At 34.2% G+C, this 19434-nt stretch overlaps 1 protein-coding gene across 2 annotated transcripts; it reads right to left on the bottom strand.

The window, feature by feature from the left end:
- Positions 1-598: 598 nt before the first annotated feature.
- On the bottom strand, positions 599-11326 carry LOC118265344 (piwi-like protein Siwi). Of its 2 annotated transcripts, none has more exons than XM_050705967.1 (20): positions 11197-11326; positions 11034-11110; positions 9907-10489; positions 9694-9777; positions 9147-9306; positions 8958-9069; positions 8018-8143; positions 7836-7937; positions 7098-7191; positions 6616-6743; positions 5530-5790; positions 5239-5381; positions 5000-5145; positions 4811-4922; positions 4122-4251; positions 3233-3470; positions 2541-2617; positions 2034-2203; positions 1598-1697; positions 599-1437 (listed from the first exon to the last, which is right to left on the bottom strand). In XM_050705967.1, exons 3-20 carry the CDS (start codon positions 10487-10489, stop codon positions 1273-1275), a joined length of 2931 nt encoding a protein of 976 aa, XP_050561924.1. In that variant the 5' UTR covers positions 11034-11110; positions 11197-11326; the 3' UTR covers positions 599-1272. The 2 variants fall into 2 exon arrangements, with proteins under 2 accessions (XP_050561924.1, XP_035434065.2); XM_035578172.2 differs by having other exon boundaries at positions 9907-10492.
- Positions 11327-19434: the final 8108 nt, after the last annotated feature.

Below are 19434 nucleotides of genomic sequence, written 5' to 3' on the forward strand. Positions count from 1 at the left end.
TAACCCTTCGATTTATACACTGAGGGCACGGTGTAGTATCGTATTTTAAACGTAGATACCTCGAGGTGCGAAGTTAATAACAAGGTGTTATTGTATAGGTGATATTAGATAGTTGACTTATTTACCACACCTTTAATTAGGGCGTGTGTTACCATGGTGATTTACGGTTATTGGGTACTTTTATGGGTCAATTCATTATAGATATTTTGGCCATGGTAAGATAAGCTATCACATCATGCAAGGAGTCTAAAGTCATTCGATTAACTATAGTATGAATATAAATTTGTGTACAATATACAGCAATCAACTAAATTGGTGCTGAATATAAACATTGTATGACTGCGAGCAAAGGTGGGTTTCAGGTCCGATCCTTAGGTCGGGTAAAGTTTGATTTTCGTTTTATCCGAAATTTCACAGTAGGTGTATATAATAGATGATGACAATAGGCTCACTCCTTTCTTTATTGGAATGGCAATACAAGGAGTAAGTGAAATGAAAGGAAGTCCTTGCAGGTTCTAGTTGAGGTATAGGAAAATCTAAGAGTCCAGGTTCTTGATTTAGAGTGACAAGTGAAAGGACGACACAAAAAGAAACAATCTTTAAAACAAAAATAAATATATTAAAAATAAGTAAAAAATATCAGAGTTAGTAAATAAAATCACAACAAAGTTGCGCAAAACTTAACATACTACATACTTTTTATATTATGTTACTGCAAAAGCCCGAATTAAGGTAAACCTTAAGGTTTACCAGTAAAACTTTTACAGTAACATAATATTTATGTGAACATCATAATTTCAACACACATGACATTTTTACAAAATGACAAGAAAAGTTATATAACATAAAAACAAGTATGTATAAAGTATTTCACAACAACCGTGAAGTACATATACAAAATTGATAGTGGCAATGCCCAAAAGGTCTAATTTAAGGCAAATTTAAGTGATCCTTCTGTCTCTCTCTTATAACTAATTCTTTTAAAGTTTAGTTTATAGGAAAGAAGAAGTTTTTTGCGCTACCACTACCCTTCTACTGAAAGGATCAGACACGTGTGTATTGTGTACCGAAGATTTATATAACACGATTTATATAACACATCCTTACAATAAAATTCTTTCTGAGATAAAATCTCAATAATAAATAAATAAAAAACAGATCAAATATTAAAACGTAGTTTGCAAATTAAATGCAAGTAAAAGTAAATGGAAACGTATTCTCGATGTAAATGATTGAGTGTTTGACACTACTTTGTATACAGTTAATATCAGTTTACAGGAAGTACAGGGTATCCGTCATGGTGTAGTGTGGTTGGCTGTGGAGACTGTTTGCTGCCAAGAACGCCAACTTATGCGCGTACTGGCACACGGCTGGGACGCGGACTTGTGCGGAGCAGTTAAAGTACATGTGGGTCAACTTGTACGTCAACCATTGTAGCTGAAATGGGGATAAATAACATGTTATTGTAACTTCATATCTTTGTAATTTATATGGTGAATAAAAATATTTAAAATAGGTAAATTTTGGCAGTGATTAAATTAATGACATGCATTGGTGAAATTTTAGGAAATTGAAATAATCAAAAAGTAATATTTACTCTATCCGGATGCATCCCTGTTGTGTTCTCGATTATATTGTACGACGTTGGTGATATAGTTCCATTCCGGACATTTTGTGAGACCAAATAGAAGTCATAGCTGTAAAAATAATAAGTTTGCTATCAGTGGAATGTGCATGTGGTATGCAGATACAAAAATAAAGATTGACTCAGTACAGAGACCCAGTAAAAAGTAGTCAGTGTAATGCTCAGGATATTAAAGTATAATTATACTCATTTTCATCCCAATCGGACCGTTATTTTTGCGTAACTCTTTACACTTCTATAGCTTTATTACACCTATAGATTTTTACACAAGTATAGTAGCTATTGTCATACAAAATCGAACTTTTGGACTCTGTGCTATTAATGAGAAGTTTGACGATAAACGGAATGCGAACATTCGTTACATCTCTAGTATATTAAGTCTTCTTACCGCTCCGGAAGGGTAATGACGTCGTCGATAACAGTTCCGGGCCGTGGATTTTCGCCTTGTCCGCGATTCAAGAATATACGCGTGTTAATGCGCTTGGAGACTATAATGAATGCCATCTTTACTGGTGCACCGCCATACAGTTCTGCTAGCTTCTTCTTTATCTGCACTACCTACAAACAATATTTATATCCTATTATTACTTTCGTGAGACATTTGTCAATTTCGTAAATTAATTATTATGGCTTGAAACTAGTCAAGTTCCAAGTCAAACAGTTACGCGAGAAAGACCCGAATACTGAAACGCTACTCAATTTTAAGTTGAACTTAAATATCTTTCAATCTCCGTCTTTTATAAAGAATTTGTAGTGACAGAACTATTCTTGAGAGCGTCTTAAAATTGAGAGACATTTGAGCATTTGACCATAAGCCGATAACATAATAATTAATATTTATTTCATTATTATTTTAAGAAGAGACAATCACAATAAACTTTTCGAATTGACTTACCTCATGGCTATACACGTAAGGAATTTGTCCATCACCTACACCATCACGGTATATGAAAATTCTATCTGGTAATCTACCTGCAAGTTATTCCAACATTTTTATTATGCCACAGTTTATAGCTAATTATTTGATCTATATACCTACTTCATTGTACACCTCAAAACACATAAAAGAAAATATACTACTCAAAACAAAATACCCGTAAAATAAGTTTTTGATTATGTAGTCAACATGTTTTAAGTTATTCTGGACTCTTTTTAATTACACAGGTAAAGAGCTGGGTTTTGGAAGCCCCCTCGGGTTTTGGAAATTCCTTTAATTACTGTCGGTAGCACCGAAACCGACGTCACGCTAGATGATAAGCCAGAGCTTAAATACATCAAACTTAACGATAACGGTAACTTTGTTTGTGCCGACATTTTGGAGTTTTGGTTGTTTCTATATCTATTTATTTATATTCTATACCTCTATACAATGCCCTACATATTTGACGCTGGTTACATTACAGATGTACGATGCACACAATAGGATATTGATTGATTGCTCTATCATTTGTGAGGAACTGTCCTTTCTCAAAATGATGGCGCAATTAAGAGTTGTGAGTTCACTTACTTCATTCTGTGGTAGGACACTACTACCTCTGTCGATTCATCTAATAAGCAATTAAAATACTTTATGAAGAAAAAACTAACCGTTTTTCATCTTATATTTAGTTAAAGTTGTTTCCATATTGAAGCCCATATGGTTGCTCAATTCCTCTCCAGAAGAATGCGAGTTGACGGCAGAATAGAACTTTGTCAAATGATCATCTAGTGAAGCGACAAACCCGCCGAAACTTTTCTCTTTGCTGCGTGTGTCGTGACATACATCATAGCCTATTACTAAACAGCCTTTGAGAGGTATAGTAACTCTCCACGGCGCACCACCGAGCTGTAAATGAGAACAAAATATATGTTCAATTTCTATATGCTTATTGTAAATCATAGGTTGCTACATGGTACAGAGATTAAATGCAACAATTAAATTCTGTTCAGCTATCACGCAATCAGGGCAAACAATTATTATCACATATAAAAAACACAAAACAAAACCGAACAGATTAAAATAAAAAATAAATATAATAAAAATAAAGATATTGCATCAAATATGTGAAATAAATCTTTTACAAAAGTTAGGTATCTACTTAAGACACCAAACGTATCACGATAGGATGATAAGAGTGATGTTTAAGAAGAGACTAATCATGAGATAGAAATACTTTTATTGTAGCATTTACTAATCGGCGATGAGTTAATCTATTAGAATCAGGTATATTTTATTAATAAAATTATATACTTTGCGCAATCTGTTCTTGTACCGTATTCGTCTGTGGAAATTACATACTTATTTTGCACAAACATTGCAGCTTCATAATTATAATTATATAAATACAGGGTAATGTTAATAAAATCACATTTCTGAAGAATGGTTTATAGGTACGATATCAAACGAAACATCATCGCATAGCATCGTTTTTGAGCTCTTTATCTGTACTTTTGCCCTAGAATATTACGCCGTATCTGAGAATATTTATAAAATTACCTTGCAATTAATTTGAATTGCTATTTTAGTAGCAATCGACATAGCGGAGGTGGCTGTCATGTTACGAGCACACACTACTTGAGTGGGAACAGCACGGTCCACCGTACACTTCTTTTTGATCGCTTCATACCTGGAAGTAGAGAGTTTATTTGTATAACCCTGTTACGTATTATAATCATCCGTATTTAGTTCAAGTGGCCACAGAACAGCGAAGACTGTCTGCATAATTACAAATCAGGTAATCTTAATACTTTGAAGAAAACAGGTAATCTCCTTCCACTCCTCTCTGTTTAAAGCTTTCTGCGGCCAATCCTTGTCATAGATGACAAGGTTAAAATATCAAGATTTTAAATTACATCTTCATTGTTCATTTATTCACAGGTCTCGTGGAATTCAATCTTGTCATTTCTCTACATTGACCAATAGAAAAATAATGTATGTATGTACACATGGGATCGATGGGGGCTTTTCACGCCATTCCAAAGGGTGAACCCAGGTCGCAAATTTTTGCGGCGTTTAATCTAATTTTTGTTATTTGATCACTGAAATTTTTATGTCTATTTTGACCAGGCTATTATTAGCAGAAGGATTGTATGAAATAAAAGTTCGAAACATTCACGGGGAACATCGCGGTCGATGTTGGGGCGCATCGCTACTTACGAATAAAATATAGGTAGGTATATACTCACCGGTCTGAGACTTTACGCGTTAATACACATAATATCATCGCCGGATTTTTGCGAGCTATAGCGGTCTCGCACTGGCTGGCATATTCCATCGCACTGTCATATTTAATTAACACTGAAAGATAATAATTATTAAGCAATGGCACACTCTAGGTGTCTGTAGTAAAGTACATCTAAAGAACCTAAACTTACCTAATTCCGGCTTGGGCATACGTAAGCCCACAGAGTACGCTGTTTTCGTAATTAATTCTATGAAACCCTCAGTATCACGCTGCAGTCTATCCGGAGATATCACTACCCACGACGGCATTTGAGCAATAGCCAGCAGAGGGTGAGACCTGTCATAAAATGTAAATATACACATGCTATAGAACGTACTCAAAATACTAAGCATACATATTCGTACAAAATATTTAGAATAGTTATGTCACCGCATGCTACGTGTCCAGCCGTCTGCTGTATCTCCAGCTTGATACGATACGTTGTTGCCTTGATAAATATTTTCGGGAGGTAGTTGGCGCGCTTTGAAGTTCACTAAATCTTTCGATAAAGTAAGTGACCATTCAGCCATTTCCTATAATTTTAAACATTTATATTAATATTATTAACGTCCATGTAACAATTTCGGATTTTCAATATTCGGTTAAGTGAGAGTTTAGTTTAATTAGGTACACGTGTACCCAGTCTCTAAGGGAACAAAAGTGAAATTATGAAATACATACCTTGAGGACCTCACGGTTTTGGGTCAATCGTTTGTTAAAATGCAATAGTTTTTGTATACGAACATCGGGGCCGACTTTAGTATAGTTATCAAGGGCCTTCATTAATTTGAAATTGTTTCTCATTTCATCAGTTAATCCAGTCTGCCGGCACAGTTCGGGCACTAGATACACCAGTTCAGGCATCCCAGCGCGGATGTCACGTGGCTTTGATCTGGATATTAGTAAAGGCTGCTGGAGATCACGGATAATTAAATTATATTTCTGAAAAATAAAAACCATATTATAATATGTTTGCCAGCAGTTTCGTCCATATTTCCGTGGGATAAAAAAATACATATGTATTATTCCAGACCTTAATCTACGCCTGTTCCAAATTTCATCCCGATCCTTTCAGTCATTTTGGTGATTGAGTAACATATAAGTAACATACAATAAGTAAAATAACATTAAAATAATACTTAAATGGAGGGTCTTGGTGACCCGGAGGATTAAGACGATATTTGAAACCTGGCAAGTAACAATGTGACTTATACCGATTTAAAAGTATTGTTTTAAGATTATTTAGATAGACACTAGTGACATATGGTGAAGAAAAACATCGTGAAGAGATCTGTGCTTATAATTTGAAATAATTTCTAATTATAAGTTTAAAATGGCCAACCAGCTTTGATTTGTGATTAATGTTTTTTCGAACACTAGATGGCGCTAATTCAGCAAGAGACGAGTTTGTCCCATCACTGTAGGTATCAAAAAATTAAAAACTAAATGGTGTGGTACTAGTTAATTCCGTATTGGACGAAATAGAAATTTATTAAATTTTTAATAGAAATATCGAATCGAAATTAATAGAAATGACAAGAGGTGCATCTCTATCTGGTGAGAAAAAAAAAATAACGTTAGCCCCTATTGCTGTACTATGGGACTCCTATACGTAAGAGGGATTTATGTTATAATTCCACTTTTAGCAGGTGGGTTTAGTTTAGTAGAGTGCTGCTGTCCGCTATGGCCATCGCCATACTATGGGAAATGATATTATTCCATGTCTAATTTACTGTATTTTTTTGGACTTAAATTTCAAAAACTTACGTTTTTATAATAATCCACATACGTTATACTACCATCTCTTATTTTAAATGTATCCTTTGGTGTGACTTGCCATGCTACGTCATCAACTCTGTAAGTTTTTTTATTATATATAGTCATCACAATTTTACCTGTAATAAATAAAACAAAATTGAGATCAATGAAAATTGACTGTACGGTTGGCGCGGTGGCTGGGCAACTGGCTGCCGTGCAACGGGTAGCGGGTTCGATTCCCGCACGGAGCAACTCTTTGTGTGATCCACAAATTGTTGTTTCAGGTCTGGGTGTCATGTGTATGTGAACTTGTATGTTTGTAAATGCACCCACGACACAGGAGAAAATCCTAGTGTGGGGCAACTTTTTTTTTTCTATATATAAAAAAAAGTGATATGACTAGCTGTTGCTATAGATTTGCTCTCGCGGAATTGGATTATGTTATTGTATATTTACAATGTAATTTAAGATAATATTATAATAAAACTTACCCACTATATCTTCCAGGAATATCTTTCTATAATTGGCTCCCTTCGAATCGGCATAATCACATATCATTTGTAGAACCGTATCTAGCCGCAAAACCTTTAGAAACAGGATATCAAAGCCGAGTTAAGAAAACACTACATATACTAGTCAAACTATAGCTGAAATAACACATAACTATTTCAAAATTCACTTTACAGCTTACATGGGTCACTAAAATCCTTGAGAAAACTATTCGCAAGATATTTCACTTAAGTCTACATTTTGTATGGTCCATGAACAAAGTGCTACCAAATTCATATTTGCATGTTTCATGAAACATCTACAAAAACATAGCTTAAATTGTGGTTTCAAATTTTAGTGTGTCATGTCTGTGAAAATGTATGTTTGTAAACGCATTCACGACAGGAGAAAATCCTAGTGTGGGGCAAAGTAGAAGTGTTTTAAAAGAAAAAAAAAGTCAGGTTATTCATAATGGAGGTACATAGTTACGAAAAAAAAAAATATAATATTGTGTGTGTGTGTGTTAATTATTAAGTGAGCTACGATTATTATATGCTTGATTCGGTAACACTTTCTAAGCGAAATTATAGCACTATAATTCGAAATTCACTGACTTTAGACACAATACTAAGTTTTGTTCTGCATAAGAAAGAATACCTATCCAAAGATTATCTTATCTTTATCTATCTTATACAAAATAAAATATTTTAATTTAATTAATAATAAAAAAATATACTCACTTTATGCGTTATTTCAGTTACCATTAGCAAACGATCTTCATATTGATTAATTGTTGTTTTATACCCTGGCCAAATTTGTAGCCGATATTCAGGTATGTCAATCTAAAATGAAGTCAAAACCAATTAATTAATATGTAGTTGACACATGTTTGACTAAGAATATCTACTTCAAATAAGCATACCTTTGCTAACGGGTCAAAATAGTCGCGGCCCATCAATTGTAATTTCAGAATTTGGAAGCATTTCCTTATTATGATGTTGAAGATCTGAATGTAGTGATAATCACCAGGAGCGACATCACACGTTAACTGTAATTAAATTGCGAAATTTGAGAATTAATTATAAAGATTTCAATCTGAAATACTCAAATTCTTAGCAGTTTGGTTTATGGTACTTTATGTGACATCGTTGAAATAAACATAATTAGGTATTTTAGTTTTTAAATCACTAAGTTGTCCTACTGTATGACTACGTTATTAGTTGAGCTGTCGCAAGAGCGATAAATTATATTTTAGGAGGTACTTTCGGTCTTTTACATTTTTTTCAGTAATAAGTTGGGAGTTTGAAATTGTTCCTGTCGTTAGGCAATAAGTTTACTCAGTCAATAACTTGAGAGTAGATGATGTAGATATACAATGTGATAGGCTTGAGACTTCTAACCCGTTAAGGCTGAGTACTACATCTAATTTTATCGACAAAAGTCGGGGGTCGAAGGGGTCGAATCCCCTCCCCCTAAAAGTTATGGCTATTTTAATCTTTTTTTTACTTTTTTTGATATCAAAGGATGTATGCGTCGTAGAAACAAAAAAAAAAACGACAAACGGTAGCTAATAACCTTGGCTAACTAATTCATTACTTTTTTCATATGTTTGATAATGTTTTGGTGAGTAAAAAAATCATTTGTGAATTATTTTTACCGAAAAAATCACAATTTTTCAATATTTTCAATTAGGGGTTCAACCCCCCATATTATTTTTTTTGTCGATAATATTAGATGTAGTACTCAGCCTTAACGGGTTAGAATTCTCACCCCTATCACATTGTATGATGGTGTAGGTACATCATCTACGTTTTCAGGGATTAAAATATTATGATGTTGTACAAAAGTTCTGAAATTCTTACTTTGATCAAAATCCGCATCCTTTGTTCATCATTACTCCTAATAGAAAATAGTTCCAATGGGTCTGGACGTAATCGTTTGACGGTATATAAGACAGTTCCATCGAATAAGTACCTGTTTAAAATAAATTAAAATTTTGAAATTTATAATTTACTTTTATTTGATAACAATAAGACAAAATAATAATTTACCCCCCAAATGTTTTGGCATGGATCCGCATTAGTGCCTTCCGAACGGCAGTACTGTCTTCATCTGGTGAAAAATCTACATGGTACTGGTATAAACACCATTTTGGTGTAGTCTCCACAGTGAAATAGTTTGCTTTGACATCTACTAGTGTTCCCGACATACCTATAAGACAAGATACAGATTATTTTTTACAAGATAGCAGTCCGTAATTATTAAAGAAAATAATTATTATCCTATATAACCACATTATAATATTATATTAAAATTATCTACAGTATAGGTATTGTATGTATATTATTTATACATAAAAAATGGTACATTTAGTATTAAGTATCAGACAAATATATTTATTTTTAGCTTTGTCTCTAAAAAATAAATTCAATTGCATTAGTTATAATTTACAATTACAATGATTATCAATCGTAAATAATAATTATAATTTGTAGGTACCTAAAGTATCCAAGTAGATAAAAATAGTTATAAGTAAAACTATCAGCGATTTTGTAAAATATAATAAGTTAATGCAGATTAAATAATAATATGTATTACCTTTTTTGGAATCCAATTCAATTGGCCTGGTACGTAAAATTGATGCTCCCTTTGATTTACTCCCAGATTCAGTTGGTTTTTCACCTAAAAATTAATAAACCTATAATTATTGGAATGATAAAACTCACAAATCAGTCGACCATTGGGAGGTGCAGATAGAATAGTATGTGCTTATCTATAGAATTTTTTAAAAAGAAAATATATATTTCTTACCTATATGTATTGATTGTAATTTCTGTTCTATTTGTACGTCACCAGGAGGTTGTTCACGGACTGACGGTGCTGCTCTGTGCTCAGCCTTGCTCTCTTGTGGAAGACTGAGCTTCTTTTGTGAAGGAGGGGGCCAGACAGGTGGCTCTTGTGTACTAGGTCCTGGAGCTGATGGGCTTTGTAGGCTAAGTTTTTCAGCTGGTCGGCTTTTTTGTTGAGGTCCTGGAGTTTTTGAACCATGTCCTCCAGCTGGTGTGCTTTGTAAACCGGTTTCTTTGGCTGGTGTGCGTTTTAATGCAGGTCCTGCTGTTGATGAACTTTTTGGACCAGGCCCTGCAGCAGTTGGGCTTTGTACACTAGGTCCTGCGCTTGGTGGGCTTTGTACACTAGGTCCTGCGCTTGGTGGGCTTTGTACGCTAGGTCCTGCGCTTGGTGGGCTTTGTACGCTAGATCCTGCACTTGGTGGGCTTTTTGGATCAGATCCCGAGGGGCCTGGTTGCTCAGTAGGCAGTTTAAGAGGAGGAGGAGCATTTTTTTTGAATTTTTTTCCTGCACGTTTTGTTTTTTTTTTGCCTGAATCAGCCATCTTCTGAACAAACAAATAAACATTTTACCACAGATATGTTTATGCATGCATTTCTTCTAAAAAATTGCACTAAAGTATCAAAAAAGATATTGAAATTGAAATATTTTATATTCTTATTCAAAAATTATGACATTCTTGATTAAGAATATAAAATATCCACCACTAATATAAAAGTGTAGGTACTTTTAAAAATCTTCATGTGATGTAATTGCTCCATATTCCATAATAGTTTTTCTAATGTAAGTAAATATAATAGAGAAGAGCCAGTCTTCTTTTTTAAGTAAAAAAGTAATTGCACAATAAATTAAAAACTTATTTGAAGTATCAATAAAACTATAATAAAAGTTCATGCTATGATAAAAGAAACAGTCAATAATGAATTTAAAGATAGGTAGGTACTCTTAAAAAGCATTTAAAACATATTGAATAAGTTTCTAAAATTTGGAAATATACAGAGCTCGGATAGTAAATGCACCATGACTAGAGCAGTGAGTAGGCGATGTACTAGCACCTAGTATGAGGTTCAACTGTATTCAGCACTTACCGAGATTTGCGTCCGTTTGCCCGGAGAGCAGAATGTAAAAGAAAGAAACTGAACTTAATTCTGACGACGTTGAATAACTGAAAAAGACGGTATTTTTTAAAACTACAGACTGAAGTGACTGGGAATATATATCAACGAGTTTAACCAACCAAACTGTATGTACCGTATGGTAACTACCCGACTTGGCCATTTATTAAAGTTGCTCAGCAAATTTAATTTAACCGGCATTTTATCCATAGCGTTGTTGTTTTGATTTTTGGCTGTATCTCTGAATCTGTTATTTATTTGGTAGAATGTCAGAAGACACTGATTTTGACATTTTTGATGGTTGACATAAAGACTATTGTCACTGTCATAATATCGAAAATTAGTTTGGGTACTAGTATTTTTATCTTTATTTCGTTATTTTTGCTCATCTAAAGTAAAATCTTATAAAAAGGTCTCTTAAAATATAATTCGAAGGATAGGCGTGGGCGATATGTTAATAGAAGTAAAAAAATATCTCTCTCATAATAATTATTGTTTAATTTAGCATATTGGGGACTGGAGTCTGAGGGGAGGATTGGGCCAGCCAATTTGATTTTACATAAAGTTAGTTCAAATCTAATCATTGTGCCATAAAATAGTTTTTCTTTAGTTTAGCTTTAAGTAGAAACATTTCGGAAACCTGATTAAGGTCGCAGCCGCTGGATGCAGGTCGCTTCCAACCGGCTTATCTGGAAATCATTGGGGGGTTATGTTCAGCAGTAGATGTCTTTAATTATGACTTATATAATGATGATAATTTCGGAAACAACAGCATTCGAAATAAGTTAGTAGGTACCTTCTTGAAGAAAACAAATAATTGCTAATATGGTGATAACTGGAACCTAACAAAGTCGGCTTTTCCAAGGAGCCGTTGGAAAGTTGCAACCATAAAATCCCAATAAATAAAAAAAATATATATTTTTCCAGTTTTAACAAAAAAGGAATACAATAGTGCATATTAAAACGTAGGTAATACATATTTTAAAATTATCATTGTTTGAATTACTTATAAGTTATCTCCAACGCAATTTTACAAGTTGTTTTTATTTTAACTTTATGAGTCTATTAATAAAATGCGTAAACTTATTTTTATCATTTTCTAGCGTTTAAATTCTTGCAGTAGGTACTATATTTTTCACATGATTGAGAAACTTGACAAGAAAAACGGCCCTAATGTGGTTTTGATGTTATCGAAAGAGCTATAAAAGCACCAATGTATTTTTCTATAGAAATTAATGGTGGTGTGACCGCGTGACGAATAGCCAGTGGCTCTGTTGAGTTTTTCCTTTTGAGGGTGGTTTTTGGTTAACCGGGAAGGTAAAATAGTCAGAATACATAGAAAATAAGAGTAGGTATTCTGTAACCCGTATACTTATTAAAATCTGAAAAACATTGTTTCCTTCCTTGAAATAGGCATCTAGTAAGTATCTATTACTTACATATTTTGTTACTTTTTAAGAATATTTAGCAAAATTAGGGACCGATATCGCGGAGAGAATAAAGAGAAGAGGCTTTTAAGTGTTGTTTGCTAACTGCTAATGGAAGGGGGCTATATTGCTTTGATAGCTCAGTGCAGTAGGTTTGGGTAGTTCGCAGTGGTTAAAAATTGTGATAAGAATAAATAACTAGGTTCGTCACTAGGCGTAATATCACTGTTTTTTAGAAAGGGTCATAGTATCTACTTAAATCTGAGTAATTTGAAATACTAAGTAGTTATATTTACCTACCTTCGTAGACGTACCATGCAGCTAGAGGATACTTATTATTGCCACACACTTGTTTTTAAATAAGTAGTTTAAATGCTTAATTAAATGGAAGCTGTGAAACTGAAACTGGCTGAAAAATAAACAAGACGAGTCTTTAATTGACACTGCCTTAGTTCGTTTTATCTGGTATTTTTATTACTGAGTAGGTAAGTACTCGTTTTCTTTTGGTAACAGGAACCGGCTCGCTCCCTCTTTATTGGTTTATTTAAATTCTTAAAAGAATATTCAGATTTCTTTCTTCTCATTCAGTTTCGGAAGTCTTTAGTGAGTTGCTTTGTTTGTTTGTGAATGAGATAGTAACTTTATTTTCTTGATTGGGGATTTTATTTAGATTGTGTTTACTGTTTATTTGATAGGTATAAGAAAATATGTCTTTAAATATCTTTTTTTATTGGCACAGGGCAGTAAATTCACCGACAGGTCACCTGATGATAAGTAAATCGGCACCGCCCATGGGCACCCGCGACACCAGAGGAGTTATAAGTGTGTTACAGTTGCAGGCCTGTTAGTGGTTAGGGGGATTATGTATTTTAATCATCTAATGAAAATATTTAAAACTAAATCGAAACTAAGTCGTCCACTGCAAGTAATTAGTAACTACATGAATGTGAATATCTCACAACAAGTACCATGTTCACTAGCACAATTTTATTATTCTGTGATTGTAACCTTATTTCAATAGAACTTTTCAATCTGCGCTAAACAATAAGGACGTAGAGCGAATCACCGCGTAATATTAATTAAAATCTATTCCCTCCGAAGCTACCCCTTAATTAAGTGCTAGTAGAGTTTTGTACGTACCCTTCCCCCGGGAGCCGGGTGACACCGAGCCGCATAAAACATTCATACCCTAAAACCGGTTAATAGCCGCAGTTTAAAGCGATGTCCTCCGATGTTGTCACTCTGTTACGTTTATACTGTGATCTATTAAATATGCATTGTTTGAATAACAGACAGAAATTATAAGTTTAAATATAAAGCTGTGTATGTAAATGGTCTTGAGTTGTAAACGAATAGGAAAACTATGTTTTTATGTTTGCCTCTTTGAAGGTATTGCTTTAGTAGATAAATATCTTTCCGAATCGAAGGAGTAAGAGTCTACTATAGTCTAAATTATAACTATTGTACCATACACTTGTAGATAGGTACATAGCGATCATAAAAACCCATGTACTTAGCGGAATAAAACGAAACATTATGAAACCCTAATCCAGGATCGACGACATCATTGCAAACAATATATCTGCAAATTAATCAAAGTTTGAAATTATTTAAATATTGATTTAACTCCAGTAAGTAGCGGAGCGGGAGGCCGGTTGTCCAAATATTTGTTGAGTGCAAACAGCAATATCGTTGCGCCTCCCGGCTATTCCCGATTCATTCGCTTCCGCCTTTCCAACGTACGCTCAATATGATAATGATGGATACGCGTTACGAATGCTGATGTATGTGAACTTCGGCTTAGCAGGGGATTATATTCAAATTGCACATAAACTGTGTTAATACCAACCTATGTTACGTACTAAGTAGCATTATTTATCTGCGTATGTTAAGTAAAAATGTATTCGAGACAACTGATGGAATGAGAATAATTTCAACCGAAATCTGTTCTAGGAAAATGATGACATATTTTTATCAATTTTGTTATACTTAGGTCTAAGTTCATTTAATTATTTACTTTTTGATCTATGAGCATTATACATCTCCTGTAGAAAAGGACCAGTAATTATAATGCGTAACATAATCCCATTGTCACGGCTCCCTAATGATTCTTCACTTTTAATGAGACTTCGCAAAGTTGTGATGTATTAAGTTTTAACTTTGCTTTTAGAACAAACAACTCTCATCATATTTTAATCGAGATCATATTTTTAAAATAAATGTTTACACTTCGAAATCATGGATGAGATGCCGAGTTATAAAAAATGTGCCTTTCGTTAGTCATACGTAAGGAAACCACGGATTTAATCACAAATTTATGTTTTATTTATCCTCTTAAATTTAAAAATGTATAAAAATCCTATTTACAGTGGTATAAATAAACTCAAAGAAATTAACATTTAGCAAGCTTTTGCAGTATTGCAAAAACTACAATCACAAACAATTCACAATATTGATGTATAATCGTAATCTATAGGTACTTTACAGATCTCTATTGACACAATGACGTACAGTTTTTGAGAATGCAGAAGGATTTGGATGAAGTGTGCAGACTGTGAGAGGGTGGACATTGTTAGGGGATCATCTTTAAGCTCAGTATCGGCATCAAAGTTTCGCCGAGCCAGCAACTTGGTCGAGAGAACTGAGTAATGAAGACTTATGAGTCTCGACGTCCCCACAGTTTCGTCTTCAACTCGATAATTGTCATCTCAGATGCTACGGAACAACCTTCGTTATCGGTTAATTTAATAATCTGATTCTGCTGATGACTCGTTTAGGTTTCGTTGTTTTTTTAACCGACTTCCAAAGAAGGTGGTTCTCTATTCGTCGTATATACCTATTTATTTTTAGAAAACAACACAAATTACAATGTTGAGTGGTCAGTAAAGTAGTAGAACGAAACGAGGAGATTGTGCTTAAAAATCCCTTTCATGTAAACTTTATCCATCATATTCATTGTTTTTTTTCCTACTATGATTGGTACTCTAGCAAATTTATTGTTTACAACAGTAGACTTCGACCACTACCTACCTACTGTTCATTAAATGTATGCAGAGAAGCAATAACGATTTCTATCGTTTCGTTGTGATAACTTTGTAGTTATCACAACTTTTACGTTACCGTGTGATTTTTATTTTATAGGGAAAAAGATTTTTTCTAAGGATATAAAAACCTCTTTACAGTTTAAATCCCCTCCATAGTGTGTATATCGGGGCTCTAATGCGTGGTACATCGTTCCGTGTGAACGGGCATGATTCATCAGAGTCCATTCACTACGATCTTTGGATTCAGCTGCGGTTTAGCTAGAGATGAGGAGAAAAACCTTTTTTAAAGGGGACATTTTTTATTTAGTTTCGATATTTGACATAGTTTTTCATTTAAATAAACTATTTAGTTTTTGATGGAAATGGATGGCAAAAGTTATTTTCATAAACCTTGAGTGAGAATCAGTTTGTTTGCTTGTTAAGCATCTACAATTAATTTTTGAACTGAATACAGATATGGTGGCAAAAGTCAAAAAGTTATTATTTGGTAAACATAATTCATACTAAACCTACAATATACAATATTTTTTGATGTAGGTATCAATTAACGTTATGCGCACATTGTCGCAGCACTACGTTCAACAGAGATTTAGCCGACGCGCCGTCGACACCGCGGATTACCGTGATTTCCCGAGGGGCTTGGACCGAAAAGACACCTCCGTTGCATCCACAATATTACTTTCCCATACTGTGGACAGCTGCTGACGCGTTGAGCACTCGTAATTATTTTCTGATGTAATCATTATCGGTGCTTCAGGATAAAGAAATACGTCAGCTGTAATCACTCTTATACTCTTGATGAGCTTTCGTGTCTTAACGTATGTTTCGACTTCTAACTAGTTTGAACCTAAATTGTGATGTATTTAGCGTGATAGATGGTGTTTTTCATGTTCAATGTGTCCGGAATGAAAGTGTTAGAGTGGGTGATTTTGGTTATAATCGTCTCAATAATATTGGCGTTGTGAACAGCATTCTTGCTTGCCCAATTCGTTGTAGCCAAATATATTTTAAGTATGGGAGAGCCATGCTTCGGCACAAATGGCCCGGCTCGACCAGAGTGATACCACGACTTCACCAAAAACCGACGTGAAACAACGCTTGTGTTGTGTCTTTGTGTGAGTGAGGTTACCGGAGACCTAATTACCTTCTTTCCCAATCTTTCCAATCCCCGATTTCCCAACAACCCTTAAATTCCTAACCCCCAAAAGGCTGGCAACGCCCTTGTAACACCTGTGGTTTTTCAAATGTCCATGACAGCGGTAATTGCTTACCATCAGGTGATACGTAAGGTCGTCTACCAGCGCATTCCATAAAAAATAAATTATAAATTTTGATTAGATCATAAATAGATACATAAGTGTATACATGTTTATAAGTTAATGGGATTATAACGGCACTGGGCGGTGTTATCTCTGAGAGACAAAACATTTTAAATCAATTAAAAAAGACTTGTATGAACACATTCCTAAGTCCTAAATAATAGTAAATCAAACGTTAGTTAGTGATTTGTTTTGCTCAACGTATCGTAATAAATAAAGTATGGCCGACTGAACATATTAATGTTTGCGATGAAAATAAAAACATCGATGTCCACCCTCCTAAGGCGTCGACAATGCATCACGAGGCGACATCCGGCGGAACTGACGTAACGAGGCCGTTGTTGTGCACCCCGCACCCTTCAGCACCCCGCGAGTATTTTTCCGAACCCCACTGAGATTATTTCGGGATAGCATTCAGTGGCTCTCAATGCCGCCATGGTGATGAATACCGGTTCATATTAATGATTTGTCCGCAGGCTGTCTGCAACGGTCTCAATAAGCATTCATTCATCGCCCGTTATGAATACTATATCTCTTAATAAGCATGGTTTCGGTTATCATTATTTTAATCTGATAGTGATTACTTTGATACTCTGGCTTAAGTAATATTGTCGTCAAATGATGGAAGGCCCAACTCTTCACCGTTCTTTTAAAATTCGTAGGTACAAAATCACATTAAATACGAACATTTATTTTAATGAACTGGAAACGTTGATCTATCATGAACATTGTATTGTATTGTTATTAACGTTGTTTGAAACTCGTAGTAAATACTTTAACGAGCTACTGCACAGGTACTTATGGTACGAGAGTATACCAATTAGACCAGCTTACATTATAAGAGGATTTACTTTAGAGAAACTGTTGGAAAACGGTAGCGCCACGTCGCGGCGTGTTCGGGTATTATCAGCTAGTCGCACTGTTCTGCTTAGTTACGAAGGATATTCTAATATGTACATATTTTTATGTATACGAAAATCACAGTCGCATAGCCATGATATTAAAATTGGAGTATGAAATTTTGTTTAGTCGAATAAAGGCAACAATTAGTTACCTCGGTGTTAATTTTTTTATTAAATCAAACATAAATAATAATCCAAACCAAATTAGTCTTAAAGTTAAATAATGGTGCTGTATTGTATCTGGTTTACAATAATCATTTGGGTTTAAATACTTCGGAATTTTATTTAGTTTATAATTTCATATCACACTTAGGTACACTATCTCTCTGTCTGTAAGCTTACTAACTAATAATTTCGAAAATGTAACCTAAAAATGTTTATCTCCTAAAAACTCATTCGTAAAAACGGCAGCATTACAATCGAAAACAAAATTACATTAACTTCTGGTCAAAAGTTACTAATTGTATTTTAACAAAATTAAATTATACTGCGCAGTAGGATACAAAAAAGGGTCAAAGTGATTGTTGATTTTAATCATGGATTAAAACAACCAGTGCAGTTCCTTGCGATACGCCTTAAAATATTTCGTTATTTTGTTTAAAATGTTGATAGTGCTGGTATCTTTTGAGGAAAAGAGAGATCCCTATTGCAGAGTATGTGGCAGAGTATAAGAAAAAAATAAAGAATAATTCTAAAAACATTTTTTGATATTGATCGGTCAAATAATATAACCCGGCAACCGACTGACATGAACGTGTCGCAGGTTCGATTCCCAAACGGAAAAGTTCTTAGTGCGGTTCTGGATGTCATGTATATTTGAAGCAGTGAAATTGTATTTTTGTAAACGCATTCACGACCTAGGAGAATTCTAGAGTAGGGAAACGTTTAAAATAATATTACAAAGAATATACGTATTTTACTGTTTAAAAACGCAATGGAAATAAATCACAATCCCTGCATTAAACTGTGAGACATGACAGTGATTATGATGGCGTGACAGACGAGCTGACGGTTGTCGCCGTGTGCCGTTAATGGAGTAACGCCATTAGTCACATAATTGCTCTGCAACAATCAGTTGTTACTAATCTTTGCTTTAAAACATTCCCAAGTCATAATGGCTCATGTCATACAAATAACGCAATAACAAAGAGCCATACAATAAAAGATAATATCGATACTAAATACTCGTATAGAGGTAAGTTTTATGTTACAGGCATCTTTGTAGTAGTCAATTGTTTAACTGTTAAAACTGCAGAGTTAAACCATAAGGTGTGTAGGCTGTATATGCCACAATTACAAGTACAGGCCGACTGTACAGTTAAATTGTAAGGTGTGTAGCGCGCATAAGAAGCAATGAAAACTTATAATGTATTATTATTGTAGGCTGCATGCATTAGTCAAATGACGCGTCGCCTAGTAGTATACGTAACTGTTTTGTTTCAATCTTTAAAATAATGTTAAAAATTAGAATTGAACTTCTAAAATAGTTTTTAGAAGTTTAATTCGAATTTTGTATATAAAATTTTCTTTCAACAACAAGTGTTCAAGTGCGCAAATATTCAAAAATTACCAAGAATAATAATGTACACAATTTGTTAGTGTTTGGTTCCCCTAAACTATAATAATTGACACGTTAGAGCCGAACACAACTGCTGTAATAAATAATTTCCTGCTCCCAATTT

The sequence above is a fragment of the Spodoptera frugiperda genome, chromosome 28 (genome assembly GCF_023101765.2).
Source record: "Spodoptera frugiperda isolate SF20-4 chromosome 28, AGI-APGP_CSIRO_Sfru_2.0, whole genome shotgun sequence".
Classification (NCBI taxonomy): Eukaryota; Metazoa; Arthropoda; class Insecta; order Lepidoptera; family Noctuidae; genus Spodoptera; species Spodoptera frugiperda.